Raw genomic sequence first — 12262 nt, forward strand, 5'->3', positions numbered from 1 at the left:
GTAGCAAATTTTCCGCTCTAAAAGCATTTCATAATCAACCAGAACTCTCTCCTTCTGGCCCATAACTACAATATATTTTCTAAAACTCTTGTCAGGTCTCTTTTAATACTTTAATACTGTAATACTTATTTATTTACTACAGCACCCCCAATACTCAAGACCTGAGAATTGAAGAGCAAAAGCAAAAAGGAAAAACTCATTACACATTTGTTTAAGCAAACCCATTACACAGATATTACAATCCAACCGAAGCATAACTATAAACTCCTAATGTCCATCAAATGTCATTGACGAGTATTGATGATATTGGGAGTAATGGTAAATAAATACATATGCCTGTTATAAAATGGATCTATGTCCACATAAAACCTCACAATATTTATAAGCATTCTGGTTCTGAAATAAATGAGTGGCATTTTCTGTGAAATGCACCAATAAAAAAAATGAATCTGAGGACACAAGAATCAATCCGTCCAAATAATGAAAACGATCTCTTTCCTTTGTCCTTTTCATTATGAACCCAGCAACAATAACAATCCGCAATGCAGTGTTATCGCATTCTATTAAGAACAATAATTTAAAGGCAGCTTGATTTTTTCAGAAACAAAAAAAAAAAAAAACCTCTGCACTGCAGTTAAGCAAGCAACCATTTAACGTGAATATAGGTCAATGGATTATGGACTGTCTGAAACCCAATAAAAGAGCCCCCTCTGCTGGTGAAATCGTGGAATGGCAGTGAGAAGGGACAAGCTGATAACCCTGGCAGCAGCTGAGCATACTCAATATGGACGCAAGTGCAAGTCCGATCACACCCGTTTTCCAGATCAGCTGCCCATCTGACCTGATTGAGCTCTCGACAGAGCAGCGGGTAGCATCGCTACAGCAGAAGCAGGGTGGCAGGGTCAAACCCTATTCATGGTTAAGAGGCCCTGGAGAACTAAGATTCATTTGATTGCCCCTTACATAAGCTGTAATCAAGTTGGGTCAAGTTACAATGGGCAGTGATTAAAATAAGCCTTTTTGTATTGAAATAAAATCATGCAAAAATAATTTCATAATCTAAGCTTTGCAGGAATTATAACTTAAGTTAGCAGTTTTATTCATTATTTAATTTATTCTTTTTACTTTGGTTCTGCCATTTTAAGGATAAAGTCAACCGTTTTCCTTTTTGGGGAATAGTATAGTGGTGAATATTTGTATTTTCACACCAGTATTAAGGCAGCCACTTAACATGCAACTCCTGATATTTTGCAGGGATGTTCCAAAAACTGAGAAACTGTATGGCAGTGTATTTACTGTAATTCAAAATAATTTGGAAGAAGACTTTTCATGGAGAATGGTTCAGTTAACAGTCTTTTATTATACATTCCACCATTTCAAACACCTCCTGAAAGATTCATCATTGTCACATGGAGTCATTATTGCATTCTCATTAATCATAACAACAAAAACCTATTAGATGACTGGAGTAGAACAGTTTGTTATGAAAAAAAAAAAAAAAACTCAGCAATGGAGTGGCACCCAAAATGTTGGCACAATATGAAGCAATTCAGTAATATTAAAAGTAACAATAAAAAAACTCAGGTCTGAAAATAAAATTGCAAAAAACATCCCCGCTGTTTAAAAACAATACTCAAGTTATTATTAATACACGATAATTCTCCACAGCGATCGTAAGAATGTAGAGGTTCAGTTCATTCTCTCGCCTGCAGGAGGCAGAAGAGGTAAGAAGCACTTTTGAGTTCCAGTTTTTGTTGCAGCTGACACACAAGTGAAAAAATGGCCACTTTATTGATCATCTTTTCATTTTGTTTCTTTTTGCTTGTTTCTCTCTTCGTTCACCATGCCAGTTAGGCCTAGTTAAGGGATGCTGGTGTGTGTGTGTGTGTGTGTGTGTGTGTGTGTGTGTGTGTGTGTGTGTGTGTGTGTGTGTGTGTGTGTGTGTGCGCTCATGATGTGCATTTGAACGGCTGACTGTATCCTGATTAAGTTAGTAATAGCAAAAAACGACAAAGAAGCGACGCATCCATGCCTAGTGCTTTTACGCCCTTTTGTGGAGAAGCTTCCATCTCTGATGCAGTATATTTAAGGCTATCTCTGAAAAAACGACTAGGCAGTTAGTGACAAAGAGAGTAAACCAGGTAGCTGGCACACACCCCACTCTCTTAGTTCGGTTACTGAAGGCACTGGATGGAAAAAAAGAGTGTCTCATTCCCTCCCTCTTATGTTACCCTCCTCTTTTCTACATGGTCTACCTGTTCCAATGGTCCACATTTTTGTCCCTGTTTTGTATTTTTTGTCTCTCTCTCCCTCCCTGGCTCTGTCTACAACAGTGAGCAGCGCTTCTTGGGCTTGGTTTCTGGGGGCTCCAGTGCAGCCAGGATGGCCTCATCAAACACATTCTTCAGACCTCTCTGAAAAGGGGGAAAAAAAGATAATAGGAAAAATGAGAATAAGAGAAGAAAAGGGAGCAGACAAAAAAGAAAACAAGAAATAAGAAAAACTTGTAACAGGAGGGAAACAAATGGAATTTACAGCTGTTATCTACACATGACTGAATGCAAAAGTTATTAACAACTTTTCTGGCATGAGGTATGACCTTCTATAATCATGACCCGTGAATGTTCTTTCATTGTACTGCTGCACTATAGATGTCTGCTAACAAGACATTTTTTTTCAAGGTAGGAATGAGGGTTTTATATAAAGTTTTTTCCTGCATGGCTGAGAACAAAGTCTCAGAAGGACACAGCCAGTGAGTGGCACGCAAAGACTCTTCTCACTGATTGGTGGTTACCTGGGTGAGGGCAGAGCACTCCACGTATTTGACGGCCCGCAGGTCTCGCGCCAGCTTGTCTCCGCTCTCGGGCGATATGGGCCGCTGCTTGTTCTTAGCCAGTTTCTCCACCGTGTTGCTGTCGTCTCTCAAGTCCACCTGGGTACCGACCAGCAGGAACGGAGTCCGGGGACAGTGGTGCGAGATTTCTGGTACCCACTGCAGAACAGAAGAGGACAAACAAGTACACTGGGGTGAGACGAGAGAGCGAAAAGAATCGTGATGACTGCATGCAAAATACTGTGCCTTTTAGTTTTTTAAGCCCCCAACGTCATATTCGAGGCAGCGTTGCATTGAAGGCACTAGGGTTAGGCAAGGGTTAGGGTTAGGTGCCTTGAAGCCGACGGTCGCAGCGTTGCCTTGAAGTCGACAGTGGGGGCTTAAAACATCATCGAGCAAATACTGCAGACAGTGCATATGTGAGAAAATAAAACGTCTCTGAGAAATGTCAAAAGGTGGGAGAACTTCCCCTTCCCCATCTTCTTCCTTTAGCATCATATGACTTGACTTTAGACACACACACACAGTTCTGTGTTTACACAGAAACACAGAGGCATGGAAAGACAGTTATGTGTATTCATAGCTGTCTGGATGTGCGGTCCAGACTGCCAACCAATTAGAACAAAAAATGTGACCTTCAGGCCTGGGCTACTCCAGGTCCACAAGTGAAGCGCTTCGTTTGCGGAGAGTGAAAATTGTTTTAGAAGACTGGTCTAATGTTTTTGAACGTACGCACCGCTATCACGTCTAGTGTGACCAGTTTCATTGACTACAGAGCTAATTGTTGCAGCAGACGCTCAATGAACGGAATACTTCAGTGACGTGCCTGGTGTAACCTCCCTGTCAGACTTCTTCACCATAGTGTAATCAAACTCATCTCAAGCCAACCATCTGTACACTACACACATGCACACAGCCTTATTGGGGGACCAACCTTCTCCCGGACGTTTTCGAAGGACGAGGGTGACACGCTGGAGAAGCAGACGAGGAAGACGTCGGTCTGGGGGTAGCTGAGGGGTCGCAGCCTGTCGTAGTCCTCTTGACCTAAGGGGTGGTGAGATGGCAGACACTAATGACACAACTCACCCAAATGCCCAAAGGATCAAAACCTCACAAGAAAAGAACATTGTCAACCTCTGTTTTTGACACGTCACACATTATATCTACTGACCCCAGTTACAGTAAATGATAGATATAGTTATTCAGAGAGCATGACAAACATGACTGCGTATCTAAAATGAAAATGCTGGCGAATGGTAAGTGACAGCTGACATTTAATATGTGAAGCCAAAAGCTCCATTTTCTCCTGTCAGGGGACTACTGGCTACTAATATCCCATCCTGGAATGCTGTTTTTCAGTGGATAAGGGAGATAGGCTAACTATACGGGAGTGCCAGTTTAAGGGTTCACATAGTAACCAGTAAACAGACCTCAGCTCAAGGAAGTTGGACTTAGACCAGTAAAGTGGTTGAGGACTCACAATTAGGGCTGTCACTTTACGTTCGAAAATCGATTGCACAATCGATTGGACCAAACAACACAAATTTCGAAAACTAAAATAGGGAATCAATTTTAACCAAATATGTACACTATTAATTTTAAACGAATTAAACAAATAAAAAAATAGATGTAACAAAATTCACAAACAAGAATATAAAAGAATTCCGAAGTGCAGTAAGCATTGCGAAAGCTAAAAAGAAAATTCCCACCAATTTTACGCACCGGAAACAGCTGTTTCAATCAGCTGCTGTGCTGCTCGTGTTTTGCCAAAAATGGAGGACAACGCGATCAACCTGTGCGACATGAGAGACTAGTGATAGGCCCTAATAACTTGAGGAGTTCGATGTGGAAGTACTTTGGTATATTTTTGGTATATCAAACTATGGAGAAGAACAAAGCGGTAGGCTATGCAAACTGTGCAATCGAGTTCTACGTAGGCGAAATTTGTTTGACATTTCTAATCGTAAACACAGCTACGTTGAAGCCTGCAGTAATGTTTGTCACTGATGTAATGGCAGTATACTCGGCTTATTATTTTTCGAGAATGTTGCACTCCTGTTTGTCATTGTGCACGAAACGTCACGCCAATAAATCATCAGAAATATTCCTGGCTTGCGTCTACAAGCGCCCTCTTTACGTTCGTCCTAATGCCTCTTAATTTTTTGTGGATTGGCCTATATTTGGCGTTGAAAATGGAAACGTCTTTAGACATGAAAAATCGATTTTACAATCGATTCAATGAACACTTATGTCTCAAAAATCGAACAGGATTTTTTCACAAAAGTGACAGCCCTACTCACAATATATCTTAGGAAAACAGTACTTAGTATTCAGCATACTTAAACCCACCATGTCAAACACGTTTAACAAGTTGTAGATTTGAACTTGTTAACCCTGAAACAACTGAGCACTTAACAGAAAGCATTAAACACAGATTCTGTACTGACAGTGACATGTCCAATATTTCTGTATTATAATAACAAGATAACAAGGCCACTAGGTAGAATGGGTTGAAATGGGTTGGCTTTACCTGCAGTATCAAACAGACCCAGAGTGTACGGCTCCCCACCAATCATTACAGTCACTGCATAGTTATCGAATACCTACAGAGAGAAAGGAGGAGAAAGACATGTTATTCTATACGTTATTCAATATGTTATTCAATATGGAAAGTACCTCCTGCCCACAATAGAGCAGACAAAAATAAAAGATGCACAACAGGTCTGTCAGACCGGCCAGGGTGTAACGTGACACTCCTGGCCTCGGGAGTCCTCACTTTCTCCCCACCCACCCCACCTCTTCCTCCACTACTGCCTTGCTCTTTTCCTCCCTTCCTCTGTAAGTCATTTTTCCTCTCCCCAAATAGCTTTTGGGACCACTGATCTCCACTTATTTCTCTTTCCTTTAGTCTCTTGATGCAAGTGTGAAGAGCGACTCCTCTGGCTTTTTCAGAGAACCACCCAGTTTCTCAGTGTTCACATGTGAACAGCTGCCTGTGAAAAAGACCCTGAGCTGTTCGATGTGTCATGTTTTTTTTTTTCTTTTCTTCTAAGTGTGTTTCTAAAGAAACCTAACAGGGCTGGAATGTTTTACAGCGTCATGGTGGCTCATAGGATGTAACAGGGTGGCGGAATGCTGAAATGGTTTGATTTTTAACCTCCTCCAAGATGGCCACTTGTGGCATGGGCCCTGTGTGGTGCTTAATTCATCGAAAGCGTAAGGCAGTGTTTTTCAACCTTTTTTGTGCCACGGCACACTTTTGACACTTAAAATGTCCCACGGCACACTAACATCATGTGTGAAGAAACAATAAACATACCATAGCCTAAAATTTCAAATAATGCACAGATATGGCCTTATTATGGCTTCTATGCAAGACCTGCTCAATAAATAATACAAGCGCCCTCTGTTTCATTTGTAGGTGACTATATCTAATTTCATTGTTGTTATGAACTGGATATGTGATGATTCTGTGATATGGGGCCCCGTTGTACAATGCCTGCATACCACAAATATTGCAATCATGCAATCAATGAGAGCATGTGGTTATAAAGTCTTTGATGCAACAGTTGCTTTTCTGGATCAGTGAGTGACATTTGGGTAATTTTCTGCGGCACACCTGATGATCTCTCACGGCACACTAGTGTGACCCGGCACAGTGGTTGAAAAACACTGGCGTAAGGGACAGAGAGAACCCCTGAATCAGCCGGTTCACCGTCCAGCATCGGTTTGTGATGATGCAGGCCAACCTGTCCTCTCAAGTCACTCACTTTAATTTACCTTTCCAACGCGACTGCACCCAACGGCACACAGGGGATCCATCTCCCCCGACTGGACACACGCCAGCTCTGCTCTCAACATTATTGGGGGGAGCAAACCTTAAGTGCACACCACAGCTATTTTCTGTGTGTGTGTGTGTGTGTGTGCGCGCGTGTGTGTGTGTTGGAGGGGCTGCAAAAAAAGGTGGCAAAAAGAAAAATTTGCTCTGTCTCAGCCATCAAAGGAAGCAAGCAGATATGGAAACGGAGATGTTTTGTTTATCCTTGAGCATTGACTGTTATAAATGGAAGGACTTCAATTGTAAATCTATGTGAGCCATGTACTGTAGGCCTGTCACCTTGTCAATGACTCTCCCCAAAGTATTTGGAACTTGTTTTCCTTGCTTGCCTTTCAGATCCAAATAAAAGCATTTAAATGTGCATGCATACCGTGTTTAATAGAAAACAATCTGCGAGTAGTCAGCCTATGTGTCAGAAAAAGACATTACTATACAGTGAAGTAAGAGCAGGCAGCGCAGTGGAAATATCAACACACCACCTCCATGACTCTACCTTGTCCTCCGTTTAACATAGCCTACACTCAGTACATAAACAACAGCAGTCAGCAGATTCCACAACATTATTCAGTGTGTCTTTGCTGTGCTGTGCACATCCTCGCTCACATTAAAAGTTAAAGTTAAGTTGGGACTCTGACGGTCAACTCGAGTATCCAATAGGAGTTCTGTCAAAGCGTGACCAGCCTCTCCCAGGATCAGTCTGCTTGGCTTAATCCTGATGTAAAGAAGGATGTGACATGTCAAGGCATGGAGGAAGGCAGAGACCTACCTCCACCTGTGCCTCAGTACACGTGGGAACACATATCTGTCCTCTCCATACTAAACCACAACACAGAAAGCCAGTACCTCAGGGTGAGTCTAGAGGATTTCTCCTTAGCTATGAAATTGGCTTAAGATTCTTACATGACTAGCTATCAACTAAAACAACAGAGAGTGGAGAAACTTGACATCAAGCTAATTAATATTTTTTCTCTCGTCAAATCCAATTGGTCCAGTTGAATCTTGCCTTTTGCGTCAGTTAGCATTGACAAACACCTAGACAAAACACGGCAAAAATACTGTAGGTAAGAGTGCCTTCAGGGTAGCTTTACATTTTTTGTAGTTCTGCCTTCATACACATTGTCCCTCACAAAACCACAAACTGTGCCCTCCCTCTCCATCCTGTTCTCCTTGCCCTGTCCACCCTGTTCCCTTTCTTTCAAAGCCATGGCTCTCCTCTAACCTTTCCTCCTTCCTTCCTCCTTAACCCCAGCCCTGCCTGAACATGTTCGGCCTTTGGCTTACCGTGGGCACATATTCTGAGGGGAACTTGTTGGTTGTGTAGGAGATCAGCAGACATGTCTTTCCCACAGCACCATCGCCCACCACCACGCACTTTATGGTCTGCATCTGGATCACAAAGAGGGACAGACAGAGAGAGAGAGAGATAGGGACCAGGGAGAGACAGGGAGTGAGATGCAAGGCCTTAAGTGCAATGTCAATACAACACAAACGGATTGTTGGCGCATAACACGCAGGAAGAATGCCATGCATCTTGATATGTGAATGATGGCAGTGTAGACAATGAGCCGTCAGTAAGCCTAAATAGGGAGGCAGTGTGAGGTGGTGTTTACTCCACAACACTCAAGATTGGCCGTGTGACCAGCTAGTTGCTCTGCTAAACAAAATACCTGTTAACAGATTTGGGTGTGGGGTTGGGGTTCACATGACTAATCCAAGGGTTTTCCCGAGTTATGGTATTCAGGAGACGAGATATCCACTTCCACTGAAACCACAGTCGGTGTATAGAGCAATACTGTAGAGAATTACATAACCTATACCTGAGTCACCTCAATGACACCAACCCTACTTAAATATATGGATGTATAACATGTTGCAAATACAAGACATCATATACTTGTACTGTAAACAGCTTACAAGAAGTTGTAACACAACTTTCCAAGAGGAGAAACGTTAGCTAATGTTAATTGTTAGCTTGTGTTAGCTAGCGAGTTATCCCTAGTTTCGATGTTTCAAAACAAAAGATCAGTCTCACTGTGATACCACAATGAACACCACAGCGGTCCTTACCGCTGCCACAAATTGCACGGTTTTACTATCAAATGTGTTTAAATATGAATGAAAGTTATTATGTTCCTCACCAGCTAACGTTGACGTTACATTCCCTCTAAAATTACGTTAACGTTAATGTCAATCTTAACGTTAGCTAACACTGAGTAAACGGAAACGTAAACTAAGTTAGCACTTCTGTTAGCCTTTGTTGTAATCTATGTTACACTGCGCAGCCGCTTCTCTTCCTCGATTCCTGTATGACATTATCCAGAAGAATATGAAAATATGGGATGACAACAAAGTGAATTTAACTGAGATTCGTAAAATGCACTACTCTCACCGGGCGGCTATGCTAACATTCCGTCACTTAGCCTCTAGCGTTAGCGTTACCTGCTAGCAAGCAACGGTTAGCATTATTTAAGACAATACCACATAGAAACAAAAGTAGAATATATTCAGAAGAATCCCTGTTGTAGACCGGAGAATACTGTAAATGTCATTCATATTCATAAAATCATACAAACACTACCGTTTCGGTCTTTACAATTTGTAAAAAACAGCACCATAAAAATCTCAACCACTCACCGTTTCTGTCAAAAGAGAGGCGTTGTTACATCCGGGAGTTGTGTCGGTAAGAGATCATTCCGGAGTAGGCGTGTCTTATTGTCATCTTAGGAAATCTTAGGAATTTTACCAGCCTGTTATCTGACAACATAAAAGGAGACTTCATGTGTCTAAATCACTGCCCACGCGTCGTCTGCTTACTTAATACAAACATGTGAACTGAATTTCACCACCACACGAGGCTGTCAAAAAGAAAACTCTGAACTGTTTACCATTCTGTGTGCTAAACCTGCAGGCCTTTAAAACAAAGTTTCAATTCGGCCTACTTGGCCATTGCTTGTATTTCATTTTCCCTGAAAGTATGAACTGGGGGAAATTAGGCCTCAGGGCAAGCAAAACTTTGTAGTCTACGTCATTTAAATTATATGGGCTATGGCAGTTTAACTGAGGGTCTACCTATGTCTTAAGGGCTTTCCCTGAAAACACTGCCTCCCCACTCGACACTCAGCCAACACAAGCTACTGTGTGTGGGCCACAGCTGGGCCAAGAGAAACAATGAGAGTCATTTTACCGTGTGTGTGCCACACCTGGGCCAGAGCAAATTCTTTGTGTCAGTTATCAGTGACTGGGCCATTTTTGGGTCGGGGATCAAGCCAGAAGTGGGCCAACACTGAGGCAACCCTGAGGCAAGGTAGCCAGTAGCCAGACAAATTTTGCTATGTGGGTCTGAATGATGCTGTTGTAGACCTATGCTTAGAGCAACATCTAAACCATACATCCTCAAGATGCCAGAGGTGTTAGTACATGTTAAAGTTCATTGACGTTCTGGGCATGTCAAGACAAGGTGGATCAACGGAAAGTCAGAAGCTGCAAGAGAATGTGTGTGTGTGTGTGTGTGTACAACGGAAAGTCAGAAGCTGCAAGAGTGTGTGTGTGTGTGTACATCTTTCTATCGGTGTGTGTGTGTGTGTGTGTGTGTGTGTGTGTGTGTGTGTGTGTGTGTGTGTGTGTGTGTGTGTGTTCATGTGTCCTTGCCCTGCCCTCTGGGCAGGGTTGGGTAGTAACGGATTACATGTAATCTGGATTACGTAATCAGATTACAAAAATCAAGTAACTATAATCAGCCCAGATTACAATAAAAAAAATTGTGTAATCAGATTACAGTTACATTGTTGGGGATTACCTGATTACATTTTATCATGCAAAAAATGCAACTTTTTTATGATAGCCTAGCTATCTTTTAATTTGACAAGCAGTTCATTCAGATGTTCACTTTTTAGACTTTTTTAAGATATAGTTAAGAACAAAATTGTTCGTACCCCCTCTTGACCAATATTGCAAGACAATGTGGTAAAAACATGGAATCAAAATTTTTTAAAAATCTTTTTTTAAATATTTATGAAAAAATGTGTGTTCAAAATTATTCATACCCTTTTTAAACAATCACTGGAAACATCTTTATTTACCACCACAACTCTCAAAATGGTTCATATAATTAAAACCCACCAAGCCTCTTCATGTCTCCACAATGATTGTAGACTGCACCTTTTTAGCAGCAATCTGGGGTTTGAGGAAGGAACGATTATTATGACCGCCGCGCAGCGATTTATTTATTTTTTTTCACACGGCCAAATTTCCATCAAGGATTCCCGGGACACAAAATTTGGTGGGCATGTAGCTCCACATGGATAGCATGGAACCATCGTTTTTCGTTTTCATCTGTAGCCCCCCCGCTGGACTGGACCCCCCGAAAGGAGGGTAGGGCAGACACAGTTTTCTGTGAATATCTCGAGAACCGTAGGGTTTAGGAGGACCACCTTTTTTTGTATGTTGATCTTAAGGGGCCATGTCAAGCCATTCCATAACAACTCATTTCATGTATAGCGCCACCTAGTTAAAAACCAAAAAGTAAAAATGAGGTGTTGTAATCGCAGGTATCTGTGACCTAACATGGTCAAAACTGCACGAAATTGGAAGTGTAGGATCATTATGACACCCTCTGAATGCACGCCAAGTTTTCGTGGAATTCCGTTCATGGGGGGCCACACAATAAATTAATTTATGTTACTGTACCCCATCTGGCCTGTAGGTGGCCGGAGACAGTTTTCTGTGAATATCTCGAGAACCGTAGGGCCTAGGAGGACCACCTTTTTTTGTATGTTGGACTTACGGGGCCATGTCAACCCATCCCATTACCACTTATTTCATGTATAGCGCCACCTAGTTAAAAATTAAAAAGCAAAAAATTAGGTGTTTTAATCACAATAGCTCTGGCTGACATAGTCAAAACTGCACGAAATTGAAAGTGTAGGATCATTATGACACCCTCCGAATGCATGCCAAGTTTTGTGAACTTTCGTTCATGGGGGGCCATACAATAAAATAATTTATGTGTACATTTAGTGACCGTACACCTACAGAGTTTTCTGTGAATATCTTGAGAACCGTAGGGCCTAGGATGACCAATTTTTTGTGTATGTTTGCCTCCAGTGGTCATGTTAACCAATTCCATATGCACACATGTGCATAAACAGATATTCACACACATACATTCACAGTAATCATACGTATGCCACATACACACACAGTAGATGTATGCATGCATACACATGCACACACACAGGCACATCCACAAGCACATGCACGCACGCATACACACACACACACACACACACACACACACACGCACACACACTCACACACACACATAAACACGTACACACACAAATGCACACAATTTAACAATTTCTCAAAATTATGAACAGGCAAGATGGGGTGGGGTTATATAAAATGTATTTTACATGTGAAATCTATGAACTAATCATGTTTTGGTACTTGTTGTCTAGCAGATACCAGTGAGAATTGAGTGTGCATAATGCAATTCAGTGAGACAGTTAGAATAATATATGCCTTTCACCTTTTGTTTTTAGCCAGCAGCCAGACCAGCAGATACCCTGACTTTGCTGAATTACTGAAGC

The 12262-nt window shown here is 41.8% G+C and overlaps 1 protein-coding gene across 1 annotated transcript; it reads right to left on the reverse strand.

The window, feature by feature from the left end:
• Positions 1 to 1340: 1340 nt before the first annotated feature.
• Positions 1341 to 9335, reverse strand: LOC143140841 (cell division control protein 42 homolog). The gene is made up of 6 exons (XM_076301962.1): positions 9306 to 9335; positions 7953 to 8057; positions 5364 to 5436; positions 3768 to 3877; positions 2795 to 2992; positions 1341 to 2414 (listed from the first exon to the last, which is right to left on the reverse strand). The coding sequence occupies exons 2-6, from the start codon at positions 8055 to 8057 to the stop codon at positions 2325 to 2327; spliced, it is 576 nt and encodes a 191-aa protein (XP_076158077.1). The 5' UTR covers positions 9306 to 9335; the 3' UTR covers positions 1341 to 2324.
• Between the last annotated feature and the right edge of the window lie 2927 nt (positions 9336 to 12262).

This window comes from Alosa pseudoharengus, unplaced genomic scaffold (assembly GCF_046254945.1).
Source record: "Alosa pseudoharengus isolate Yale_2024_CS ecotype anadromous, Long Island Sound unplaced genomic scaffold, YU_APseudo_1.1 YU_APseudo_1.1_scf_23, whole genome shotgun sequence".
NCBI classification, from domain to species: Eukaryota; Metazoa; Chordata; class Actinopteri; order Clupeiformes; family Clupeidae; genus Alosa; species Alosa pseudoharengus.

Coding starts and splice junctions, on each gene's coding strand:
- LOC143140841 (XM_076301962.1), bottom strand. CDS start 8,057: ATGCAGACCATAAAGTGCGTGGTGGTGGGCGATGGTGCTGTGGGAAAG. Junction 5,437..7,952: donor CCTCAGAATATGTGCCCACG/GTAAGCCAAAGG, acceptor TTCTCTCTGTAG/GTATTCGATAACTATGCAGT. Junction 2,415..2,794: donor AGTGCTCTGCCCTCACCCAG/GTAACCACCAAT, acceptor CCCCCTTTTCAG/AGAGGTCTGAAGAATGTGTT.